The sequence below is a fragment of the Nothoprocta perdicaria genome, unplaced genomic scaffold (assembly GCF_003342845.1).
Source record: "Nothoprocta perdicaria isolate Ctin4 unplaced genomic scaffold, notPer1 scaffold_4, whole genome shotgun sequence".
Classification (NCBI taxonomy): domain Eukaryota; kingdom Metazoa; phylum Chordata; class Aves; order Tinamiformes; family Tinamidae; genus Nothoprocta; species Nothoprocta perdicaria.
In genome coordinates, this window is record NW_020455643.1 from 82,377 (window position 1) to 109,634 (window position 27,258).

Here is a 27,258-nt window from a genome sequence, read left to right on the forward strand (position 1 = left end):
TAGGCCTGAGGGTAGRCAGTTGCAGTACCATTGAGGGTAGTCATAGAAGTACCACTGAGGGTAGACTTTGCGAGTAGGACTGATGGTAGACTTTGGGAGTAGGACTGATGGTAGACATGGAAGTACTACTTCCTTCTCTCAGCATGTACCCTGGGTCCTGCTTCCATGTCTACCCTGAGACCTACTCCCAGCGTTTACCCTCAGACCTACTCCTGATGTTTACCCTCAGTGGTACTTTGATGTTTACCCTTGGTCCTATTCCTGATGTTTAGTCTCGGTGATACTTCTGTGTTTACCCTTGTTCATACTCCTGCTGTTTACTCTCAGTGCTAGTTTCCTGTTTATCCTCGGTTAAACTTCTGTGTCTATCTCATTCCTACTCCCGAAGTTTACCCTCGTTCCTACACCCGATGTTTACCCTCAGTGGTACTTGGGTGTTTACTTTCAGTCCTACTACCAATGTTTACCCTCCATTCTTCTTCGGTGTCTACCCTCAGTCTTATTTTCGATGTTTCCCCTTGCTCCTACTCCCCATGTTTACCCTCTGTCCTATTTCCTTCTTTACCCTCAGTAAAACAATGGTAGTGTGCTCCTTTAACCATCTAAAAGCTTAATTAGCTGGCAGTGGTGCTATCAAATCCAGTTTCAGTAACTGTCTTGTTAATTAAACTGCTAGCATTCAAAGGATATCTCATCTGTACTCTGAATGAAACATCAAAAAAAGTAAAGCTGTTGAACTCTCCTGTGTGGTGTGTCTGTTACAGCCAAACCAATGACCTAATTCAGTAGCAGAGCTGGACTGGCTTCAAGAGCTTCTTTAGGCCCTGTTTTGATACAGAGAAGCAATTTGCTTTGTGCTGGTGTTGGTTGGAATGGACGTGTTTTCTRTTCTTGCCCCTCTCATACACCTCCCTGTTGTTTACCCAGGCGAGGGATCAGTGGAGCAGAGGGGAGAGCTGGGCTAATAAAACGCAGCTACATGCTACTTGCTTTTGACCAGAATTGGTCCTGCGCTAGCATGTATCTGTTTAGAGTTACTGCTTGATGGGTGCAGCAGAGCACCACGCTGCTACCAGCACTGCTGCCGTGGCTTAAGCTGCGTCCAGGTAAAGGTCCTAGGCGACGGCTGCGGAATTTTACCCTTAGGCTCCCTGAATGTCATCAGCCTGAATTCAGCATAACTCTGCCCCCTCTTGTTTTTTGTAATGGAAAGACAAACAGCTGCTGCAACCACAGTCAGTCTGCCACCTCATCTCTTAGCTTCACTATGTTAAAGTATATTGCTTGATAAATTCTATATATAATAATTCATATATATATAATAATTCAATGGAAATATAGGATTATTTTGTTAGAATCTTATATATGTATTAATATTGAACCTCTGGCACAAATGATAGCCCTCATCCTGTTTCACATCTTGTAACAACTAATAGCTGACTAGTAAAAATGTGACATCAGATCTAGGACAACCACTTCAAACAAATTTTGCTGCCACACAGGTTTATTTACAAATTTAAAAATAAAAGAGGAACTTACACTTTACATGTCTCGTACATATTCTTTGCATATATGACAATTCCTCAGCAGTTAAATAACATACATCAGGAGTCACTCAGAATGTCTATATAGCAGGCAAGATATATTTTTTTTTYATTTCACGAAACTGCTACTATGTAGGTTTATATCCTTACAACTGTTGTATCCATCCAGTTGTCTCAGTCTGTGATCCTTTGGTTAGAGGAGGCCCACTGAATGAAATCTTCAAAAACCCAYGCTAATATGGATGCCCAGGTGATTGTGTTTCCTAAGAAATGCCTCACTCGAGACAGACCTCAGATAACTGCTGTGGTAACATGTCTTTTTCATACTGTTGTGCCTGTTATACCATTAATTAGACTTTAATTGATACTAAATGATCTTGGAAAACAGATGATTTGTCTGTAAAGAGAAAAAAATTAACTTTTATTACAACTATTTAATCTTTCCATGGATATGGCGAACAGTTCAAAATAAAACACGACAGATCCCAATACCTTTCACATGTTGTGAGTTAGGAGGTTTTGTTTGTTAAGGCTTTTTTTTTTTTTCTTTTGCCTCAAAAATGCACTGAATAGTACTGGAATGTGTGTAGATAGCTCAGTATGAACAATCCAAGCAGTGCTTCTCTGGAAAAAGTGTAGTAGAGTCTACTTAATAGTAAAAGTCTATTTGTTTATCTCTTTCAGTTCACTCTGTCAGCTCTTCTATCATCTGCACAAGTTTAACACAGGAGAGTCTGCAACTCTCAATGGTTTATAAAACAGTATAGAAGTACATTGTGTTTAATAGCCCTTTTTTTCTATTTTATATATACATTCTTTTTACACAATCAAAGAATACAAAGACAGAACTGCAGGTTTGTTTTTGTTTGTTTGGTTAAAGCAAAGTGCCTGTAAGGCTAAAATATCCTTCCATACCATAACTAGTGAGCAAGATGACTTGAGCTTTAGTTACCCATTCTTGGTTTTGTTTTTAATTAAAGATTGAGATGGAGTTTAACACTATGGACACTTAGTGTACAGAAATATTTTAACTCATTAAGTTTTTTTAAATTGAAGAAGTGCCATTGTAAGTTTCAGTGGTGGGATGTTGTAGTAATTGTCATTTAAGATGTAGTCGTTCAGCTACTTTTGTTTTCTGAGGAGTATCATTAAGGCAAATATTAGCTGATTTGTGATTCTGGCCTACATATTACAACATACATCAGTCTTATGCCATGAGGTACTGCTGACTGCCTGAACTGGTTCTGCGAACATTACTGACACGTCTGTGAAGCCCTTGCTGCCTCTTTAAATAGAACGAACATTACTGAGAGCTAAGCTCCTACCTTCCTTCGGGAGCACTGTGTAGGTCACTTCCATGCCTGCGTGGATGTGATCTGTAACGTGGCAGTGTAACAGCCAGGTACCCGGGTTCTGTGGTACCATCTCCACCGTCTGAAATGTCCCAGGGAACAGGTCAAACACATCTGCCCGGTAAACTCCGGTTTGCTGCCAGATGAAAAGAAACAAGGGTTGAACAGTGAGGCATCACTAGGTGGCAGTAACATATGCTAGCTTAAATGTATATATACCCATCAAATTTAGGCATCAGTTTGAAGAAAAGATTCAGGCTATTGCATGTCATTACTACAGGACTCTGATTTCATAATGCACGTGCTAAAACTAGCAGATGAAGGGAAAAACAAGGAAAATTGTTTGTTCTCTTACTGAAGACATGAAAATTCACAGCAAACTTGTTAGAGCAAATTATGAAGTTTCTGTAGTATAAACCCGGGCAGATAATCTCTGATTCCCATGTGTATTGATCAAATTTGAAATGCCATAAAGTTGTATTACATAACTGCTACTTAATATTTAACATCTTAACATCTCACATGGGGTTACTCGCCGCTGTATTTGGTCCAGCTCTCATTCTTAACATGGCAAAAAAGAATCATAGAAAGGACCTGTTACCTTGTAATCAAAACTGTGGCCATGGAAGTGTGCTGTGTGAATATCTACTTCGTTGCCCATTCCCATCAAATACCAGCTTACTTTATCCCCAACATGCATAGTAAGACCTTGCAAATTTCCAAACACTTTTCCATTAATGGCTAGAGAGAGGAAAATAAATAAGATTTTTTGTGTCATATTATTCTCAAGGCTTTAATAGAATGCAAGAATTTAAAACTACTACTAGGCAAAATTAATTGTTTTGAACGATCTATTAAAATAACTGCATTGACGTAATATATTATCTCCTTACTACAGAAAAAGGCAGCATAATAGTAATGGAACTGATAATATCTCGAATATTTAATTAAAAGTAAATAGTTAAATGTCCCTTATTATGAATCCTTGCTRACATCAGCCTTGCTTTCAAGCATCTGTATTACCCATGGCCCCTTGTAAAGGCTAAGCTGTACCAGGAGGCACTTTCAGGACAGACCTTGTATTGTCTTTTTCCTTTTTTTWAAAGGGAGATTTACAATGTTCTGAGATAAGGCAAGTGATTTTTTCTCAGGCATTCCACCCTTTAACTAGAAATTTGCAACAGATGAGAAAGTCAAATTTATATATAGTGCTTTGAAATATATAACTTTATAGAGTTTTTTTTTTTTAATTATTAAATTAGAACCATACCATGCATTTTATTACTTTCGAGGAATTCCTCATCCTCTTTGTCAACAAGGTGTGGGTTAGCAGAGTAGGTTTTAATATTTTCCTCCAAATACCATGACTCATTCTCATCAAAAACCATAAAAAGAAGAGCAAATTGAACTTTGTTTTTGGCATGAAATGATGGCAGATAATGTCTATGACACACAACAAGTGTGCCTATTAATCCACTGTAAGTGTCCTGAAAGTACAAATGAAAAAAAATCAAATAATTACAAGATGTGACTAGTAAAAGCAGAAGCATTTTTAAATAACAGACATAAATGTTTATTATTTTAACAAATTTCAGTATCTGAAAATAATTTCGTCTCTCTTATTTGCTACCCACAGATAAACTGTAACTTTTTTTGTGTGTGTGCATGTTCTTTGCTATATAGTCCATAAACTTTTTTATCCATTTTATTTCTTGTTCTTTTTTGTTTTCAATTCTGTTTTAGGTTTCAGAATGGTGAGTTGTCTTCTATTCAAAACTTCTTTTACACTTTCAAAATGAAAGCGCTCTTAAGTAATTTTCCATTTGTCTTTACAATTTATGAAGTATGAGCATTAATTTGAATTAAAAAAAAAGATCAGTTAAGTAAGGATAATGAGCACTTGTAGAAAAATGGCATATTTGTGTTCCATGGTTGCACATACATGATTAATTAGATATAGAAAAAGCTATGAAATATTTGCTTTAAAAATGAATCCGAAGGTGATGTATACAAACAACAAACGAATTAAGGAGTAAGAACACAGCAGAATGGGATTYGCTAATTCTGTCCTGATTTTCCTGCATTGTTCATGAGACAATTCAAATATATGGTATGGGGGGGGCGGACAAAGACTTGACAGAGAAAGCGCACAGCATTTCAAGCTCATCTTCCTTTCATTATATCTGTGAACTTCTGTTTGCATCATACCTTGATGATGTCCACAGCTGAATGGTATGCCCAGGCAATGCAGTGTGGATCACCTCTTCCAGAACTCGATCTCTCAGGGATTTTCCAGATATATATTTTTGTTTCACCTGTATCAAACAAGTCATGTGCGTTTTCCGGCGGGGGCGGGGGGGGGAGGTTGTGCTGAAATAGATGCTGTTTTCATTTATGGCTTATTTCTGTCGAACTTCCTCTTCACAACTACTGCACTGGCTCATTTCTTATTGTTATTGCCCTTCTACAGATTCCTAACTCCTCCTGCCAGTGTTCCTGTCAGTGACTGCACTGGCCAGTTTACCAAGTTTAATAAACTAATTATATCTTTTGTAAAGATCACAGAATAACTTTTAAAAGAAAACATACTCTCCTTATATAACCAAAGCCAAGCTCTACCAAAGAAAAGCTACTGATCTGCCTAGGGCTAAGATATAGCAATAATTAGCAGGAATATTTTAAATGTAGGAAAACAAATATTAAGCAGCTTCATAAAATTTAGGAAGTTGATGTTAAAAAAAGTATATCTCATGCTATCCTAACTTGAAAGTTTGCTAGATCTTACAAGGCATGAAGTTACCCATGAGAATTAAACAAGTGGATTTTTTGATACCTGGGTTAGTTACTGAAACAACATCACTATCAGTTTTCACTCCATGAGCATGTATAGAATAAGGTCGTGATGCCAAGTTCTTAAAAACAATTATAATTTTATCTCCAGCATTTGACATAAGCAGTGGTCCTAGTGGATTGAAAAGAAAAATTAAACTGGTTTTACAAATGATCAGAGCCGAACGGGTTTATTATGTTCAGAAATACAAGTTCAATTATTTAATAATAATGTTCAGAGATGTAGTTTAATTATTTTAACTGAAAGCTAGACATGGAAAATATATATTCACTATGATATGCAAACTTTAGTGTCTGAAATTAGGCATCTTGAGAGAGGGCTGATTTTCCAAAGTTCAGGAAATCTGCAGTATATCAGTTGAGACGTGGCTACATAATTTTATGACAACTTTGAAAACACTGACTTATGACAAAAACAAAGTGTTTTTTTTTTTGTAAAGCTTGCACTATAATATGTAATACACAGTGATGAGTAAATAGCAATTCCACATAGGTTTAGGCACATAGTATGGGTAGAATTACGCTCAGTAGCGTCTGTTTGGTTTCATTGTATTTTTCCTAGTTCTGAAACTGAGCTTCATGATGACTGTACCTTGAATTCCTAGGTGATGCTGCTCCTCTGCTCGCTCTTTGGGAGTACTGAATGTCTGGTCCGTGAACTCACGATATACAACCTTTCTGTATTTCGAACCAATGAATTTGTCATCTTTATTTAAAAATGGATTGCCAGGGCTGTGAAAATAGAAGAGAGGCATGAGAATATGTCAAAAATTTCTTCATGGGTCTGACAGCATCTTTTGCAGGTGTATCATTTAACCATCAATCAAAAATTTAGCTCAGTGGACCCATGGTTACACAGGCTGCTGGTACCTTCAACAAGTGCAATCTTACAATTGCTAAGCCCTGCTTAGGTCCCTTTCTGTATCGTGGGGCTAAGTCTCTGCAGAGATCATGGGACTGGAGACAGTTAAAAATAATCTGATACCATCACAGTCTCTACTACTTGTGCTCAGTAGTATGAAAAAGGCAGCTACACAGGGCAAAGGTGCAATCATGATGAGAAAAAATATATATAAATATGATGACACATCTAAGCCAATAAACAAATCCAGGCTGTTACAATCTAATGGCAAATGAAGCTACATAGGGCAGCTACAGTACACACAAATTAATCAATTCATTATTTAGGCTCTCCTAACAGACTTGAAGTGTTTGATGCACTCAGTTCCCACTAATTGGGGTCCAGGTACTGGGAATACACGGAATACATCAAAGCTAAGGCTTTATTTAAACATGTCTGRGTTTCATCACAGAGAAACATCTTTTCTTGCTTCAAATAACGAAATGGARTGAAAAAAAAGAGAAAACTGCTGCGTGAATGCTCAAGATCACTGCTCAGAGTTCAGATAGACAACAGACAAGGACATGTTACACACAGTAAGAAAACCACCAAAGGACGAAGTACTCAGCGTATCTGCAGCGTAATGAAGGCTTTAAGCATTCCACATCAATGTCTGTGTCAACACTGGTAAAACATAAACACACAGGCAACATCCAGGATCCATTAAGTTCTGCAGGTGGCTCAGATTTGTGTGGACCATTTTCGGAACATGATCCTGTCTTGTTCAGAGCTACGTGGCAACATTACTGGGGAAGGACCTCAGATTCAAGCGGTCCCTGGAAATACTTATGTACAGAAAATGTGTCTCAAAATGCCTGGATTTCTAGGAGGAAAAGGGCTGCTCCTTTCTTCATTTTTATTTTCTCATCTCATGTATATTCCACATACTTACCTTTCTTCATGAAACTGATGCCGCTCAAATTCCCATGTCCTGTTAGGAGAATAGTCCCATTCCACTTCCACTGCAGCAATGTAGTAAGTTTTTTCACGCAAATACAGTGTGGGGTCCACATTCCACCAGTGGCATTGCTTCACTGAGTATTTCTGCTTCATGCCCCCTGTGTAGTGATCTGTTGTCAGACACGACACTTCAAAAACTCCTAAAAGTTATAGAACAAACAAACGAAAGACAAAAATCTATTAGTAGTAGACATTGAAATTCTATTATCTGTACAAATTTGATGTTTAGAGATTGAGACACAGGCTGTTGCTCAAATAAGATGAAAATTCTTAGCAAATCATGGCTATTCGAGATCGTTAAAATGAGCACATACACAGGAGCTAGCAAAAATCACGGTCTGAGCTTTAAAAGCTTATTTCCTGTGAGCAAGCAACAAGGCTTTACAAAGTTCTAGCACCCAAAGGCTCAAATTAACAACATCTAAATTAACACTTCTCACACAGTTTCTTTCAGCAGTCACTGATAGTATTTACTGCTAGATGTGTCTCGTTATCCATATGGTTCTGTATAAATGGGCCAGCCTGTGGCCAAAGCAAAGACGCGGAAGGAAGAAGGCAGCTGCCCTCCCTGGCTTCCCAGGGCCCTGGCTGCAGAGGGGCCGCAGGCCGGCGGGCACCGGGCACTACCGCCCCGTTGGCAGCACAGCCGCCGGGGGTACCTGCCTGGTTGGCGGTGCAGCCCCGACGGGTACACCTGCGTACAGGACAACGGCCAAACACTAACCACAGCTCTTACCTTCACTGTCAGGCTTCATAATAGCTGTGAGAGAAGTATGTGGAAACAGATTTGCTGTATCCCGTCTTGTTCCTTTCATAAGGAATGTATTTTCTGAAAAATATATTCCATGGACATCGACTTCTGACCCCACGCTCATCAAATGCCAAGAAACCACATTTCCTTTACACATCTGAAGGCCAGGCTGATTTCCGTACATATAACCATTAATGGCTGTACAAGATTTGAGGAAAAAAGAAAAAATAAACCTTTGGTTAACACATACAACTGTTCTGCTAAATAATACACACTTCAGCTGTAATGCAATGCCTCAGACTGACAGAAGTAGCAATAGGGTAATGCCTTATTACATTAGCACAACTAGACGATTAAGCAAAGTAACCTTTAAAAACCTGCATTTAAAAGCAGTCTGGTAAAATTCCATCCTCAGTATTTCTGCAAGTATTCTGGGGGGCGGAAAAAAGCAGCAAACGAAAACAAATAGAAAACACAAGTGGCATATGTATATATGTTGTATATACACTTATTGTGCTAGAGAAAACAAGGTTTTTCTATTGGTCCAAGCTACATTCAGCATGTGGCTACTGAGCTCCTTCCTATCTCTGCTTGAAGGACCCAGGACAGTGCTGAATGTTCAAGCGCGGTGCAGGACACCAAAGAGCCGGTGTTGCCCTGTGAAGTGGGCTGAGCCGAGTGTGAACCACATGCAGATGTGCCATTTGCTCCACTGGAAGGGAATGAGTTGCTGCCATTATATAGTCTCTTCTTCTCTAACATAGGGTCACAGTAAAATCTTACTCTGTAAAAGAAGTCTTTGGCTTGCTAACTATAACAAATTAATTTCTTACAGTGCATTTTGTTAGATTCCTGGAAATCCTCATCATCTTTGTCAATTTTGTCAGGATTTAGTGTAAACATCAAAATATTGTCATCCAGGTACCAGCTGAGATTCTCATCAAATATTGTGGCAAGCAGAAAATATTCCCTGTTCACATTTTTCTGTTGACAGGAAACAGCACAAAAAAACAATAGAAATGAGTGAACATTACAGAAGGGGCCGTACGCATAATTCTTACACATAAGAAATTGAGCATAATTTACAAACTAGGATAGACACCTATATTGATGCTGCCCTCGTTCAGATAACCTCAAAGTTCTCTAATTGCTGTAACCGGTCGATCTGCTGCTAATACTCTTTCTGCCTGGAGAACCTCTGAATCGAATCAGTGCTTTGGGCTTCATTTTTCTAGTCATTCTCATCCTGTCTGGGACCTGCAGGCCTGTCCTGCTCACTTTTGGTTTTGCAAGACAGTGTCCAGATGATTTTTTTCTTCCTTTTTTCTCCCTCCTCCTCCTTTTTTTTTCCCCTGTTTCTATTTTGTGCATTACCCTCGGCACATGTGTGAAACAGCTGTGCTTAGAGCTGCTAAAGTGGCAGCTCTCAGGGCACAGTTCAGAGAAGAGGAATCAGGTACAATGGTGCAAATGTTTGTTTTTCTCTTTGACAAACCTGCTTCCCTGAAGGGAGCAGAGCTCCTCTTCTGCACACCAAAAGCGGACCCACAAGGCCAGAATTGGTGTCTCTGACTGCATCGACAGCTGAATAGTAAAGCCAGGTTAGGCAGTCAGGATCTTGGTCTGTAGGGCCCACATCTTTCGGCACGTTCCACTCATACGTAAACATAGTGCCAGGACTCACGTGGGAGGCTGGAGATTCAGCACCTAGTACAAAAATCAATGTTAAGATTAAAGAATGTTGTTTATTTTGTCACACAACACCATCCTGCGCTCTGGTGTGCTCCAACACTTGCAGGTCCTGGCTGCACTCACCTCCAGAGAAGGTGCTGTACAAAGCCCCCTCACTGCTCTTGAGGTATCTCACTCCGTGCGGCTGGATGCTAAATGGGCGGCTGGCGTTGTTTCGGAACGTCACCCTGATGCTCTCACCCACTTCTGCCTTGATAACGGGTCCTAGAAAGGAGCACAGGGCGTTTTGGTCAAGTTAAGTACTGACAAACTTCAGTCAAGTGAAGTACAGAGCTCATGGTAGTGGCCGAGGGCTTTCCCTACACTGTGTGGCTGCAGTGAGGATCTCTGCCACACAACGTGACCCTCACAGCACCCTGCAGCCTCTGGGCTGCTTGTACCAAAGCTGCCGTTCCTCTTGAAGGCCTAGTGAAAGGTACAACAGGCTTCCTCCCTTTGGAAAGGACCTGCGCTCTCAACCTTGATCTCATCGTAGCATGGCCTCGAGGCAGCCAGGCTGGAACCAGGATCAGCGCTCCGGGGAGATGCTCTCCAGCCTCCCAGGGCGGTCACAAGGCCTGCAGAACGAGCGGCCTGCCAGGCACYGCCACACAGGGCTTGGCTTGCGCCCCAGGCAGCTCGCTGAGGGGCCTGTGGCTGCCCATGAAGAATACCAGCACGTATGGCCAGAGGCTGGAAATGACCACTCAGTCCTGTAAAGCTTTGACATAAAATCATTTAAGTATCTTACCTAAGAGTCCAAGATGCTCATCCTCTGGCAGCCTCTTTTTATATTCTGTAAACGTATGATCTGTGTATTCCTTGTAAACAACTTTTTTATAGGAGCCACCAATTCTTGTTTCACTTTGTTCAAAAAATATCTGAGAATCACTGTGTAAAAGAAATTGTAATAGTGATATAGTGAATTGAAATAGTGTGATTTCAAGTTCACAATGCTGTGTTTTTCAATGGCAGATAGAACCTCATCTTTATTTTCCAAGCATCATATGTTAAAATGATCTTTTGAATCTCCACTCAGTGCTCTGGCCATATGCTTATATGCAATCCAACAACAAGGATGTGCAGAAATACAGTATTTTTCATTACTTTCTCTTACAGAAATAAACATCCTGCTGTGTTTTTCTTGTAGACCCCAGCATGCTGGGAGACTCATCAACAATAATTTCTGCTCTATGTTTCGTAATCCTAATTCTGTACTTCCAAAATTTATTTTTATTAAAACTTACAGAAGGTCCAAGTACAGTAGGTAAAAACACCAAGCATAAGCAACATTTCAATCGAGAGGAAGTATGAGGACTTAGTCTGTACTGTATCTTCAAAATAGGACCTTTCAACACTTCACAAGTGCTACTGAAATAGTGAAATGAGGCAGGAGAAAGGGCAACGCCACATTGCGCAGCAGCCTTTTCACCAGCTGAATTACCAGCTGTGTTTTCTAATTAAGCATAACCAATCACCTTGAACTGCCCAGCAATACTGTCTACATATGGCAGTACAATTTGTCTTCATCTGAGTGAAATTACCAGCATTACAGAAAATATACAGTAAGATTACAAAGGAAACAATTGGTATAATTTATTTGGATTTGTTTGTATTACCATGGCATTAACATTCCACTAGAGCTGAAGACAAGAAAAAATTCTGTTTAAAACATTGTTTGTACCATACTGCTTGCCTTATATATCATCCTTATGTCTAGTCTGCTTAGAAAGTAAAACATTTTAAATCAGAGGCATTTACCTGTCAGCAATTAATTCCTGTCCTGTAAAATGGTTCATTGCAGATGGGCCATAATTCCAGATGATTTCTTCAGCAGCAATGAAGTACTCTCTTATCTTTGCACTCTCCTCATGATTTGTTGTGCATTTTCCACACTCTCTCACTTTAAAAAGGGCCTGCATACCACCTAGCAAAAAAGAGCAGAAAAACTGCAGCGTTATTCTCTCTTTTCCCTGGCTCTAATAGCTTCTGCTCTTCCTGGCAGCATTTCCACACCACTGATGGATGTGCAAATCACAGAAAAAGTGGGAGATAAATGGCGTGCTGCAATACATGCCACCTAAGTCTGAAAGCAGACACATGACATCGTTACTGATGACAGGCAGATTTGCAGGGAAAAGGGTATTTCATAAAGATAGGTCTGACCTGCAGCTGAAGATAAGATCAGGGCAGACTGGAAACTGAGCACTGTTAGTCAGCACATGGTCACAGCAGGAGTGACCAGCTACCTACTGCATTTAATCAGTCACCCTGGGTCTCTGTGCCCTAGCAGTTATCTGTGGAGAGAGGTCTGCTAGAAAGTCTGAGGACAAACAAACAAAATAAGAAGAGCCCTTTTACAGCTATAGATTATTTGAGCATCTTATTTGTAAGATATAAAAGTCCTGTGCAAGACGTTTTAGCCAAATCAGGATTCTGCTTGATACAGCTATCCCAAAACTTAGAATGTCTGTGTGGCTGAAGCTGTGGATTAAACATACTCCTTATATACTAGAATTTCTAAATCTTGGAGTATGATTTTGAATTCTGTGGTCATTCACACTTTTATGACAAATGACTTCTCTAACTCAAGAGTTAGGGAATTATAACTATAGAAAAGCATGGAGTTACCTTATAAGCATTTCATATAGTTAACAAACACTGGAAATAGAAGATACAGGAAAGAGAAAGTAGCTCTTCTCTGCTTAAGAGCCTGTGTTCTTTTCAGAGCTTGTCTTTTTTTTATCAAAATAGTTAATTTGCCTGTCCTCTGCCTGTCGTCCAAATTTGGGATTAGCTCCAACTTTTTGGTTGGGAAAACAAACAAACAAACAAAACTGTGGTTATTTACTTTCGGTCAGATCTAGTATATGCCATGGTCTTGTTTGTCTAAAGCTGGAGCTTGTAAAAATACAGCCAAATGACAATGTTTTCCACTACTAAGAAGAGTTGTCTTGATATTAGTGGCCTCATGTTCAAGCCAAGCTAACGCACTTCTAGACATGTCACTTACTGTGGGAGAGTTTTACTAACTGGAGGAGAAGAATGTCACCTGGCTTATAATTGCTGTGGAATGGGCTTATGTGCTAATGTGACTCAGTAAGTTTCTACCTCAAACTGCACAATTTGTGATCACTGAAGTTTTTTCTGTACCTTGGATGTGGTCGTTCACCTGGCAGCTCAGTAGCCATTCTCCAGGGCTCTGCGGGACCATGACGGCATCAATAAAGGTGGCTGGGAAGAGGCTCACAGTGTCGACACGGTGATTCCTTTCTATTAAAGTCTGTCCATGAAAATAGGCTGAGTGGACATCAGCTTCGTTACCCATGCCAAAAAGATGCCATTTTACCCTATCTTCCACGCACATTGTGAGGTCTGGGAGGTATCCATACATATACCCGTTGATTGCTGAAATAAATGTTATTTATTACAGTTACCTTTACAGAGATGATCTTTTGTTCAGAACAAGGCATCTTGAATGACTACTTTAGTCTTCAAGATGGAAATGGGCTCAAAAGAAAAAATTCACACCTTTTAAATGGAGCCAATATCAGAGCAGCTGATACATAGGGCTAAATGCACAGCCAGCAGCTCCTGCTCTAAATCTGGAGTCCCTGCCAGGGCAAAAGGGATCTTTTTTGTTCACACTAATGGTGTAAAAATGTTTTTCTAAACTTCAATATTAAAAAGCTAAAATAATAAAACTTAGTTTAGAGTTCCTGGGAAATTTTACTGTTAAATAGTTTCTTGGCCACTAGGAACTTAATAGCACTGTTTCAAAGGTTTGATTTTGCAATATTTGTCAATGTGCCAAATGAGAGAGGGGGAAAACATCAAAAAAGGCTAAATATTATTCCAATCATGCAGTCTTCAAGGTTGGCAGCAAAACATCAGTTGATATTAGTGAGGAAGAAGCAAGCCTCTAAACCAACATTTTTTAAGAGGGCCTTAATCCTCCAAGAAAGAATCCTACTTAAGACAAAAACAAAATCATCTTTAAAAGAGACAAGCAATCAAAATATTACTTAATTACACTAATGAAAAGCAACTTTAATATAAAGGTCTCTCACAGTGCATTTTATTGCTTTCCTGGAAGTCCTCATCATCTTTGCGAACATTGGAAGGATCAGAACAGTATGTCCTGATATTGTCCTCCAGGTACCAGCTAAGATTTTCATCCATCACAGAGAACATAAGGATAAATTCAGCAGCAAAGCGTTTATCACTGTCACTCATGGTACCTGAAAAACAAAATAACATATTCACCTTTGTTATAATTTTGTCCATTTTAAGTAGCAGTAGTACTTCTACTACATAAGTAGTAGTAGTAGTAGTAGTAGTAGTAGTAGTAGTAGTAGTAGTAGTAGTAGTAGTACTTCTAAGGCTATATACTTATATTTTATCACTGTTCTGGAGTGCAAGTGTTTACATAAAACAACAATATACTTTGACTGAGATCAGTTTTGGTGGATGCTACACCATTACTTTGTTAAGAATTAATATTGCATGTTGCAATAAATTTAGAATTGTTTCCCATACTGTCGTTCATACATCCTTTTGCATTACCAAATGAACACATTACCTGCAGATGTATTTATGGACAAAACACTCCACGTACATTTAGCACATACAATACTGAAGTACCGCTGATACTACTAAATGGAAGCTAGCTGAAAAGACAAAATGTTGCTATTCCAAAATAAACTGTAATCATCTTCTCTTCCAGGAAATACTTCACTTTTCAATAACCATTACGAATCATCTTGCTTATTTATTTTATGTATTATTTCTTTTTACCTTTCCTGCAAATTAACAAAGGTCCAACAAGTCCTGAGGCAACATCTCTTGGAGCATCTATGTGGGAGTGATAAACCCTGGTTATACAATCAGTATCTCCGCTTGCTGGACCTTGATCTTCTGTCACTTCCCATATGTAAGTGTACTGGTCTCCAGGCTTCACAGCGTCATCCCTTTTTTGCAAATCTTTGGTATTGTCAGGATAAAAAGCACCTGGGAAATGGTACACGGCCAGTATTAGCAAAACATGTTCACAATACAGCGTGGGAATGACATTCAAAAACAAAGAGCTGGGGAGGGTAGATGAAGCTGTTGTACCACCACCACCTTTTTGATCCTGCCCTTTGTAAGCAATAAACTGTCAGCTGTACACCTGCCATGCTTCAAAGTTGACTACATGTTGCAATCACATTCATCAAACATCTGAACACAGGGAGTAAATCTCTAAAACCAGAGGCGATATTTCCCTTCTCTTTAAGAAACTCTCCATTTCTCTTTAAACTCCATGGGAATGTTATTACCTTAGGAGAATTTAAAATTTTTCCTTATTTTATTGGGAAGGCAACTGTATACTTCGCTAAAAAAGCTAACGACACAAATATCTGTAAAACATTTGTTAAATATCAATCTTAGACTCTGTCCTAAACATTACATTTAGTAATGTAATATACGTGCCTCTGAAATGAGAGCAATATAAATGAAAGATGTAAACACTGCTCTACAAAGTACATATCTTACTGCATAATACACTCCTCTGCTCCCTCAGAATATGGATTTCATCACAGCATGTGACATTTCCTGTTTCTTCAAAGAGGAGATTAGAATTATTATTTTTCCTTAGGATGGATGTGTTGCTGTCTCTGACAGGTGATGTTCATGCCCACAGGTTGCTGTACTTATAAAAGATGCCAGAGATGTATTTTAGATGCATGAAATACAGAACACGTGCTAGGAAATCACAGATTTTCAGTGAAAAGTGAAATTCCCTACCTGATTGCGGTGAGAACAACCATCACCATGGCAAACCACCCCTGACCCTCTGCTATCATTACCACACATCTTAACATGTCAGACTTCTGTCCCATTAATTTATTACTAAGCAGTCGTTGCTTCTGAATTATAAGAATTTCATGTACATCTCATACATAATGCAAGTTAAGAAGTTATCACTGTTAACAATACTTTCTTTGGCATGGTTTCAGCTTTTCCTTCAGATACCCTCAAAACCTGCATCTCTCATATTACCTTCATTTCAGGTGAAATGTTGAAAATGGCCTTCTTCATAAATCTTTAGGAATTTGGCTCTTCAAAAATACCCAAGTTCTTAAGTAGTTCCTACTTTAGGCTGATTGTTTCTTAAGATCTGTATTTCTGTGAGCAGAACTCTCTCGCAGTGAAATGACACTGGCGCCCCGAACTTAACACTTACTTGGTAACTTGTGGTGCAGACCAACTCACCAACTCATACTTACCTTCATTTTCCTTGGTATATTTTACTCCATGAGGATGCAGAGTGTAGCTTCTGGAAGCAAAGTTTTTCAAGTGGATAACAATGGAATCACCAACTTCTCCCTTAATGACAGGGCCTAAAAATCCCAGCCATGAAGGTTTCTCAACTACTACATCATACAAATGATTGGTGTATTGAGTATAAACAGCCTTCTTATAAATGCTTCCTATTCTATGTGGTCCTTGTTTGAGAAAGACTTCAGCCTGCCTGTGGAGAAAAAACAGACCTGCATTGCAATGGCAGATACTCATTTTATATTTAAATAGAGTAAATTAGCAGGATTCTGAGTAACAATTGTGCCTCTGTAGCACTGTACACAGCTATAGCTGTGGTTGCCAGCAAACACAGCTCTGAACCTACAGAGTTAGCCACACAGACAGACTCAGTGTTACACAATTGCCTGGAATTTTTTTTTTTAATATTTGTAGAATTAAGATAATGTCATTTCATGTAATTTTGGGCCATCCATGTGCACTACATGGCATCTCTCAGCTTCTAAGTGAAAAAAATAAGTTGATTGCTTCATCTCATGCTTGATGAAACTGCAAATTTAGGCTCAGAAACTGCTGGTTGTCACAGTGGAGAAAGACRCCACAATTCAAGTGCTGAAGTTTCCTGAAAGCAGGAAATCTTTTAAATACTTATCTATCAGCTAAGGGAGGAAGGTATTTTCTAGATTATTGTCATTATTTTCTCTCTTTTTTTTTTTCCTTAATTTGATCCTACTTCATTTTAAAGACACTGAAAGGTAGGCATAAAAAAAAAAAAAAATCTCAAATCTATCTTCATGCCTTGGGTATCTGAGTTTTCCATCTGATTACTCCTGCCTTCAGGGCCTCTCCTCCTCCTCCTCCCAGTCACTTGCCCGCTGCTGCTCCCTCCCTGCCTTGTTCCTCTGCACATCCCGCTGTTCCCTCCTGCCTGTCCCCACAGCAGCGCCCAGCGCCACCCGTGGACACCAGGACTCAGCTGCGCTGCGAACCCCCGTGAGACACAGTGGTCACTGCCGAACAACAGCGTCTGCAAAGGACATCTCTGCACAGAGGGGAAGTTGGAATACAAAAGCAAAATCCTTCCCTTCAGCAATGGCATGTCATGCAAACTTAATCATCATTAAACATTTGGGTTGTTTTTCTAGTCTTTATTTAGTAAGGATTTCATTGCAGTAAATTCACAAAAAGCATTTGCTTTTAACTTGCAAGGAGTTGGAAGCTATTTAAGTAAACTAGAAAAAAAAACATTTTATGTCTGAGAGAAAATCCACTGACAATAATATTATCTGCTTCACCAACTTCACCAGATTTTCCGGCTGATCTGAGTGTCTAAATTCAACATTTAAACTCATAAAACTATATTACTTACTCTTCTTCTGCAAAGAGCTGCCCGGATATGATGCTTTTATTGCCAGGTGTATAGTTCCACACTGTCTCTACAATCCCGATATAGTAATTTCTGGTCATCGCCCCTGCTTGGCAACAGCAAGAAACCAGCAGGCAACTTAGGAAGAACAGCTTCATACTGCATTCATGCAGCTTGTTGAAAATGTGAAATAAAAGCAGATGGGGGGCACTTGGAATTTCCCTTTATATGCTCTGTTTCTCCCAACCCCCCTGCCTACTCTCCCCCGCCCCCAGCCCCCCTCGTTTGCTTTGGCAAACGCAATAAAAAGTTGCACAATTCCCCTGTGTGTCAAGAGTAAACATAAGATTCTGGTAACCTCATTAGTTCAGGTAATCTTCAAAGGCATTTCTTTTGATTTCTGCCAACCTACTACAATGCAAACTACTATTTAGACTGTCATCAGATTGTAAATCTCGTAATTGAGTTTATGGTACTCCGGATTTAAATGGACTCATACAACTAAGCTTAATTGCATTCCTTACTGCCTTTACTACTGTCTATGTATTTTGCATCCTAATGAGAAAATAATGCTGGGGAGACAAGCACTATAGCTGCAATTTCTGCTGCTCTTTCCCTTGCTCCTGCCAAATCTCCTAATCTCTCTGCTGATTCCTCTTTGTACAGCAATCAGATCTGATGAGACAGACACGGATGAGGAAGGACTGAGGCTACATGGATTGTGTGTTGACATATACTCGGACAAGCTTTGCTCACCACTGCAGTTCCCTTTGAAGAGACAATTTAGCACAATTCAGCGCAGGTGTGGAATAAACATCTGGAGAGGAACAGCCTCAGGAACTCCCTGCTGAAGGGGCAGGCTGAGGCTGCGTTTCATTCCCAAGCAGTTCTGGGATTGTTTCTACCCAAATAGAAATGCAGCCTGGAAATTCTGCAAAATAAACTCCCTAGCACATCCCTGCCCATCTTGTGTGTCACCAGGTAAGATAAACCATGCTTTGTAATAGTGCAAAGCAGAACATATACATAAAGCAGAAGATAACCCTAACTCTTACTGTTATCTACATTTATTATTCAGTGTAGTAGGTTTTGGTTTCTGAACACAGGACTTTTAAAAAGCACCTAACAAATCTGCTTTGCTTTTCTTTTTTCTCAAGTATATATCAGCAATGTCATGGCTGTGTTTGAAGCTTACCTAGACACACAAACACAAATGTAAAATCGCAAGTTTTGAAGATACTGTCAGTCACTTGGGCATTTTTATAAAATATTTTTTGCAATTGAGAAACTGACACAATCACACTCACTCAAAATGCACTCTTCAGTGTAGGACCACTTAAAAATATTAATGATAAAACAATTTTATCATTTATGAGACATTTATGATTATTTTGGAAAAAAGACAAAAATTCAGAATATAATTAAAGTACAACAGCTTTCCTTTAGATACGTATAAATCTTACAGTATTTTAACAGGACTGTGATATACAGAAGAATAACCATTATTTATATAAGGAAGTTTAGACACTGTCTGAAAACTAAAACTCACCTTTCAGAATCTTCCAATTGTGCATTAAAGAGAGAAATCTGTTTCTCCCTAGGCAAATGTATTCAGACTCGAGTTTTGAAAAGCTGACAGATGCTATGATGAAATTCTGGAGTTCCCCATTTTGGCAGCACATTCCCTGAATGTTTTATGCAAGGTTTCTTTTTCTTTCAAGAATAAAGGTCAATGGTCTGTAAGAAAGACCAGTTTGCACTAGTTGTATACACTCCACGTGAAAATTAATTCAGGTAAAAACAACATATTTCTTCACTACTTAAATTCAAATTCATTCCTTAATACCTTAATACAACTGAGAATCCTTCATGTGCCTGTGGGCTGTTTATTTTTTTTCCTAAGTCATCACTGATTTGAGGAGAAGAAAGGGCATATAACCACTATAACTGAATTCATCATATTTCTGCAAGGGTAGAAACATGACCAATCCCTTGCTTAAGTCCTTTGACTCCCTTGAATTACTTTTTGATTTGCAGAATAAATACACATTGTTTTTATTTAAAGACCTCGTTGGAGAGGAACTAATGGCGCCAGCACTCTTGCCTTTAGGTTGCAGCAGCAACTTCTCATTTGCAGAAATCTATGAACTCAAAATTGCAGCCTTCTTTGTGCTGTGCCAACACTGTATTTTCCCCGTGGACCTGAGCAGGCAGCACACAGACCCCAGGTGCAGGAACCCTTCTTGGGACAGGAGTTTCTCCTCTACCAGCAAGGTGAGGGCTCACTCTTGCTCTGCCAGTTTCTCTTTGCAGTTGAAGTTTGGGCCAACATCTGTGTTCTGCAGCTAGAGAGCTGCATGTCATGTTGCCTCAAAAAGCATCAAGAGACACCAGTCATGCTGGTATTTCAAAGTCAGTCAATATTGCTTACAGGAATCTGGTTTTAGGTACAAAGCCAGAACTGAATCAAGACTCTAACTCACTAGTCCATTTTAGCTCTTCCTGGCATCTAAAGGTCCTTTGAGAAAAAAAGTTTGTTAAATTTCTAAATGTTTGTGAATGCACTATTGGCCTTCAGCGCCCTCAGCATCCATTTCAATGAATGAGCTGCGCCTTTAAAGGCTGAGAAATCAGATCACAGTGGAGTTCTAGCCAGGACAATGAAGATGCCAGTGTCTGGACTGCAAATAAACAGCATTGCAGAATCAATACTTTTAAAAAGAACTACAGCATATCCTTTGAATTCAGCCATAAAAGAAGGAGATACAAACCAGAGCGGGAGAGGAAATGGAGACTCACAGGGAACAATCACAGTACAATATCAAGCAAAGACAGTCAAGCTACCTCCAAGGCCACTTCCACCATTAACAATATTACTGTGAGAAAAAGGAAATAAAATAAAATAAAATAAAATAAAATAAAATAAAATAAAATAAAATAAAATCCTTTTGTTTCTAGATACTTAAATTCAAAATTTTTAATTGTCACAGACAAGCATCTTGTAAACTGGGGGAGAGAACAGATATAGGAGCAAGAGAAGGTTAAGGGGGGTTAAGGGGTTAAGAGTTTCCAGGTGCAAGCTGGAGGTATTACATTGGTTTTATCCAGCAGATCTACCTCAATAGGCCCTGTTTGCCTAAAGATAAGTTTGTATTTTCCCCATGACTGGGCTGGAGCCTGAGCAGAAAAACGTGTTTCTTGCCTCAGTAAAACTGAGCCATTCTCCTACGGCTGGGGGCTTTCTTCTGGGGTGCTTCTGCTCTGTGCATCCCCCATACTATTTTTCATTCAAATAACCAAAACTTCCCAACATTTCTAACATTCTCAAAATAAGCAGTTACATGGCTTGCAAGCATGAAGCCTGACAGATTTTGCAAGCTATTTACTAGCAGTAAGGGTTGGTATTTCTTTTATCTTTTCTTCTCAGAACAATATCAATAAATCCATATGAATGCAGGATTATCATATATGACATGATACACTTGCAAGCCTATGGAAAACCAACTGTGCAGTTGCAAAGAAAACTCATTTTGTCGTCATATACCTTCTTATCTCATACTTCTGAACATCCCTGTTGCCTTGAACTGTCATTGAGATGACCAGACTTCTCCTTAACTATCAGTCCTGAGATTCCCTAAGGAATGCCAGGTCTTTATAGGTAAGGATCTGCTTTTTAGGAAGACCCAATATTCATTACTATTAGTAATAGAACACACTTGTTCTATTCTTACATGAACTCATTTCTTTATTGTTTCTTGAAACCTAACAGAAGCTAACCGAGTAGAATTTAGGTATTTTATTCAAGCCCTACAGAAAATCAGCTTTCCAAAATATCTGATAGAAAAATATCAAGAAAAAAATACAATATTGCCTTGAAACAGAGAGTTAAATTACTGAAATCTTTTTTTTCCCTCTATCTTATCCACAGCTGCTAGTTATGGTATGACTTGCACTTCTAGCAGTGTTAAATAGTAAATACTTATAATATTATAATACTTATAATATATAACTTAGCAGAATCGCACTGCTTCTTCAGTTACAGGGCTGCATGCATTCCTGCAAGTCTGAAGCACAGATCTGGCTGTCCTCTGAGTTTGTTCTTTTGAAACAAGAGTGTAGAGTGTTGAACACAACCAAATGTTGCCCATGCAGCTGCAGATGAGCCACACATCTTTGCTGTGAATCCCTGAATTTCCACTGGAAATGAAACAATAATTCTCTGAAGACAGGATGAATTAATAGGACTTTTAATCTTTTTTAAACGATGATAAAATTCTGATTGTTACTGGCAAGAATGTTCCTTCTCCAGTGTAGCAGAATCAGGACATTTACCAGCTAGTGTTAGATACTAACAGGGTTCCCTAAAAATCCTTGTAATATCTGTTAAAAAGTCTGCCTTGGAATAACAAAAGAAGAAGAAATTCAGTGCAGCTATTAGAACAGATGACCTCAGAGGTAAGTATCTCATCTTAAATCAGGCCTCTGTGTCTTTCTGAGATGAGCATTACCTCAGGAAGACTCAATAGGCAGTAATTGCTCTGTGCAGTTAGAAAGCTTCTAGTGTAGAATGGAGTAATTTTCATGACCATAATCGTTCTATCTAAAATTAGTCCTTTAGAAGTGTCAAGGACTGATTCAGTATACTAATTCTCAATAGAACAACTCCTGCCCTACTAGGCTTTGAATCAGGCCCTTTTAGAAGAGGAAGAGGGGAAAGAAGAGGACTATAAAAGCATGCTTATAGACAGTGTTTTACTCAGAGAAGTTTAAATATGAAAATAGTCCCATAGTATTTCAACATCCCTAATGCCAGAACAAAAAGGAGAGTCAAAGAGAAAAACTCTTTCAAAAACTYTGGTCAAAAGGACCAGAGACAACCAGACAAGCTAGGAAACAGTGCCCTTTTCAGAAAATGCACTTCAGCCTTGAGCCTTTAAACAATTCACTTAACTCTATCCAAAATAAAGAGGTTTGAGGGAGAAAATTTAGGACTAGTGTTTCATTTGTCTTCGCAGCACACAAATCTACTGTAAGAAGCCTTTTTTTTTTCTTTTGGTTTTTTTTTTTTTTTTTTTTTTTTTTTTGGTAGCAGTGAAGACTTCTTTGCCATTTCAGATAATCCCAGCCTGAAAAAGAAGAGGAAATGAAAGGCTTCTTTTTTTTTTCTCCACTTTGTATGAATAACATAAAGATAACAGAAGAGTTGCTTTGGCTGTTAAGCATYCACGCACAATCTACTTTCAACATACTCTACACCCTCAAGAAACGACCTCTGTGTTTCCAAGGACGAACTGACAATACTTCTTTTAACTTCACTGAAAGCTGTCCTGGTTTTCACGTTAATCAGGCTGTCTTTTGTTAGCACTTAAAATGTTTTGAGAGACTTGCCTCATGCGCCTTGACCTTATTCTAGGCTGCTGTTACAATAAGCATTCACAAGCAGCACCTTCCTTGCCTGTTTGCTCAAGGCCCTCCTTGGATCCAGCAGTTTCCCCACCCTCCCTGCTCAGCACATATTACCTGTTGCCTCTTTTTTTTCTTGCTGTGAAACCCACACCTGGGTAATAACTTTAAACTGAATGGTGGAAGGAAGGTGCTCAGAAACTCCTGCAATAATGCCCACTGCACTGATGCCGAGTTCCCTGCCACCTTCTCCCTTCTCAGCCCTAGTCTTAAAAGTGAGCAGTCTGCAATCCTGGTATGTCACAAGGAATTACTGAGGGAATCAATGCAATGAATTTGCTATCAGTACATGTCTTTTGCTACTGAAAATGCAGCATTCAWAGAGAGGGCATAAACCAAGGGCAGGTCCTCAACTTAGTGAAACTGCTGAAGCTAAACTGTCTTTGAGTTGCTGAAGAAATAATCTCAGTTCATTTTTTACCTGAACAAAGACAGAATAGGTCCCACAGAGTGTGCGTTTCAACTCAGCAGCCACTTTGAGAAAACAGATGATCATCTGAAGTCCACTAAGTGCTATCAGAATAGAGAGTAAAATGATGTTCCATTCTACTATGTTTACAGGTTCAGTGCACCGAGACCAAGCAGAGTAATTTGTGAGGTACCTATTAGAGAAAGAGCAACAGGAGGCAAATTAAAGGTGGTACGTGCAATTATGTTCAAATACATGTTATTTTAGCTGTAATATGTAAAAAAAATAAAAAATAAAAAATAAAAAATGGGCTTTATATGCTTCAATTCCATGAGACTGATTCTACTCTTTCATTACACCAGTATAAATCCTGCATGATTTTGTCTAAATCAGGTGAGTAAAATGCCTTACATTGGTGTTACTGAAACCTGATACTGGATCAGAGCTCCTCAAATGCATCTGCTTCACTAATTTTTTTATGATATCCTTGTCATCTAAGTGTTAGAGCAACACTGTCATTTTCTGCAAATAGCATAAGCCAAGTTTAAAACAGGAACATGCCCTTTATTGGTTTATTTCATATTTTTGTTAAGTCTGGCTGGGATCAGTACCAAATACTAGTGAAGAACAGGAACATGTGTGCAGTGTGGCTGTGAGAGACACCACACGCAGCTTCCAGCTGCTCCATAGCCCTGCTTCGCCTACCCGGGGAGCACAGCAGACATTTGCCTGGTCTTGCTCTTGTTTTAATAGACAGTTTTGTACAAAGGAGTTAGACAGATGTTTCTCACCCTCCAGTGGTGTCTTTGAAGATATAATCCCATCCAGTTGATGAATTGCAGAAGGGGCCTTGGATCAATCCCACAGCAGAAACGATAGAACTATACCCAGAGAAAGCAATCCCAAGCAGGGCTAGCACAATTGAAATAAAACTCTGAAGTGAGAAGAGAAAATATTACAGCACAGGGACAGTCTCCAAAGTAAATAAATTCATTCACCCTACCCAGCTACTTCCTCAGGGCTGAATTTCACATGCGTTTCTCCTAACTTTCAAAATTCATAACAAAAAATACCAAGTAAAGAATAGTAAACATGCACTCACAGGATAAAAAATATGACAGATTTTAATACAGCTTTACAACTCTCCATTATATATTGCTCTGGGATTTTTTTAACTTGCATTTTTGCCAAGTTGCCTCCCAGAATGCTAGAAGAACACACATTAAACATGCTTGCATCCCAGGCAGTGTATATTGAGTTATTACTGGATAAAATAATTTTCAAATGATGAAGCAAGATGATGAAGCTATTCAGATGAAAACTCTTGGGTTCTTGCATTATTTTGCCAGATTTTTCTGTTTATTTTTTTCCTGTACCCTGCCTATTTATCAGAAGGGAGAATCTATGCTTTCTATGACCTCACAGCCACACGGAATCCTTCTCTGTTAAAAGAGACAGAAACAAAGCAGAGGAGAGGGCAAAAGGCTGTACTCAAAACATAGGAGCAGGAAGACGCTCGGAACAAACACTGAAGAGAGGCAAAAACAACAGAATGACTCACCCTGTAGGTTTTGTTACAGCTCTCACTCTGGCAGCGCCGATAGAACAAGTTACTCTCCAGTGTTATTAAAATTACTGCTAACAGGAGAATCTGCAAAGGGACATCACAAGGTGAGCTAAAGGACTGCAGAAAAAGCAAGGTTGTTTTTATTAATATAACCATATTGATTCTGTGTCAGCTTTTCTGCAGTTATATAGTCAGGATATTGCCTTCTACTAATAGAGGCAGCATAGAAAAACATAGTGGTGCGAGTTTTCACTTTAAACCACCTCAGCTCTCAAGTGTTTCCTCTGCCAAGTATCCATACCATCTTTCTCAGAATATTGAACTGTGGCTCAGAGAAGCACTGGACTGAAATGGGGACATAAGGGAAGGAAAGGTTTCTGAGCTGATCTCCAACAGGAGATGCCCCTGGTTTTCTCATTTGTGAAGCCTAGAAGTTAAGAGAAAAATACATGAAGAAAAAGAATTAACTCAAAAGGTTATGATACCAGCAACACCAGCATTTTAAATAACCTATTGCTTGAAACTGCTTAAAATGCCCTCAGTCACAAGGAGCTTTGCTGACATTAGAGTTTTCATCACTGTGACGCGCTGTAAGAAAAATCCAGTGAGGGCACAGCACTGTTCTCGCACCTGCTCGTGCCTTGTTTGGGGCAGGTTTACTTAAAATTTGTTAATACACAAGTAATGATCCTGAAGCTAAAAATGTTTCAGAATATGAATCTAACTTTTGCAGTTAACCTTCTCCCCATTTTAACCAGGCTTTTTTCCATTGAATTCCCTGCCTGATGGCATTTTCTTTCCTGCTCTATGTCTTCCTGCTCTATATCTTCAAAAGACATARATCTGTATGATCTTGATCTGTACCTTCATAAAAATATCTTACTTATGCACATTAGCTCTCTTTGAAAGGCTAATGAAAAGAAAGAAAAAGGCTGTCCGTAAGCACTTGTGTGACCTTACTGCTTTCTGTCCAAAGGCTAGAGCTCTTTGTATCGACAATGAACAATGTGAGCAGCATTGAACTTACTTCGTGGATACAAATAAGCATATTGCAAATGCAATGCAAAAAATGTTATCATGCCAGTCACAGTGACAGACAACCTTTTGCATTTAGCCCAATAGTTCAGCCTGATATAAACCTTGATGTGAACTGTAATTTAGCCTTCTGAAAGACTGTATAGAACTCAAAGAGATCTGAACAGTTTGGGAGGTTTTTCTAGGTTGGGTTTAGTTTTGCTAAAAGAGCTTTAATTCAAATGCCACAGAATACTAAACCAAAACAGTACATGCACCAATAATAAAAGTGTAACTTACACGTAAACAAAAAGCCAGGAGAAAAATCATACATATGAAACTAAGTAGCTTGCAGTGTTTTTGCCAAAATAATCCACATTCCCCTTAAAACCCCAATTGGCAGAATTATATTTTGCTGCACAGTGACCCAAGACTATTTGCAGTAGAATGCAATTCATTATAAAAACAAACACACAAACAAACCCAACACTTACCATCACACCTGAGAAACAGATCCCTTCAAAATACCACACGTGGCTGGGAAGCTGGTAACTGGCAGAATATGAAGTCTTCCCGTTAGGGAAGTATAATAGAATGTTAACAACAATACTCCAAAGTGCAAGAGGGATCAGCAGACAACTCAGGCAGTTTCCACAAGTCTCTAATCCCATCTCTCAAAAACTTGAGAAGTTTTGCTCCTCTAAGCTAACAAAAATAACAAGGTTTTTAATTACAAAACGCGTTTTTGACTGCCCTAGTGTGATCCTGTCATTTCATAGTCACAAGAGCCTGCTGACCAAGGCTAGAGAAGTGCTTAGTTGTTAACAGCAGACAGATATTGCTGTCTCAAAGCTTCGTTCTTGGGAGTCTATGTCTTTAAGCAGCAGTTTCCCTTCTAAAAGCTAACTAATCCCCTAGCGATCTTCCAAAGTGCCTCTAGACAGAGACTCAGGAAGGAACTTCAAACCGGGTTACGGCATCATCACCTCCTAAGTCTGTATCTGGCACTTCTCATTTCCTAGAGACAACTTAGAAACGTGCTCCAGCTGA

The 27,258-nt window shown here is 39.1% G+C and overlaps 1 protein-coding gene across 2 annotated transcripts; it reads right to left on the reverse strand.

Annotated features, from left to right (window-relative positions):
- Window positions 1–1,500: 1,500 nt before the first annotated feature.
- On the reverse strand, window positions 1,501–27,092 carry LOC112952311 (transmembrane 4 L6 family member 18-like). 2 transcript variants are annotated; one of them, XM_026045138.1, is made up of 23 exons: window positions 26,703–27,092; window positions 25,189–25,278; window positions 24,419–24,561; window positions 23,640–23,820; window positions 17,759–17,928; window positions 16,359–16,603; window positions 14,887–15,099; window positions 14,160–14,330; window positions 13,243–13,497; window positions 11,851–12,016; window positions 10,841–10,980; window positions 10,174–10,314; window positions 9,854–10,065; window positions 9,192–9,342; window positions 8,344–8,556; window positions 7,540–7,747; window positions 6,339–6,478; window positions 5,730–5,858; window positions 5,105–5,211; window positions 4,167–4,383; window positions 3,498–3,637; window positions 2,870–3,032; window positions 1,501–1,941 (listed from the first exon to the last, which is right to left on the reverse strand). In XM_026045138.1, exons 1-23 carry the CDS (start codon window positions 26,877–26,879, stop codon window positions 1,895–1,897), a joined length of 3,819 nt encoding a protein of 1,272 aa, XP_025900923.1. In that variant the 5' UTR covers window positions 26,880–27,092; the 3' UTR covers window positions 1,501–1,894. The 2 variants fall into 2 exon arrangements, with proteins under 2 accessions (XP_025900923.1, XP_025900922.1); XM_026045137.1 differs by lacking the exons at window positions 1,501–1,941; window positions 2,870–3,032; window positions 3,498–3,637; ... (14 more) ...; window positions 16,359–16,603; window positions 17,759–17,928 and adding an exon at window positions 22,833–22,881.
- Between the last annotated feature and the right edge of the window lie 166 nt (window positions 27,093–27,258).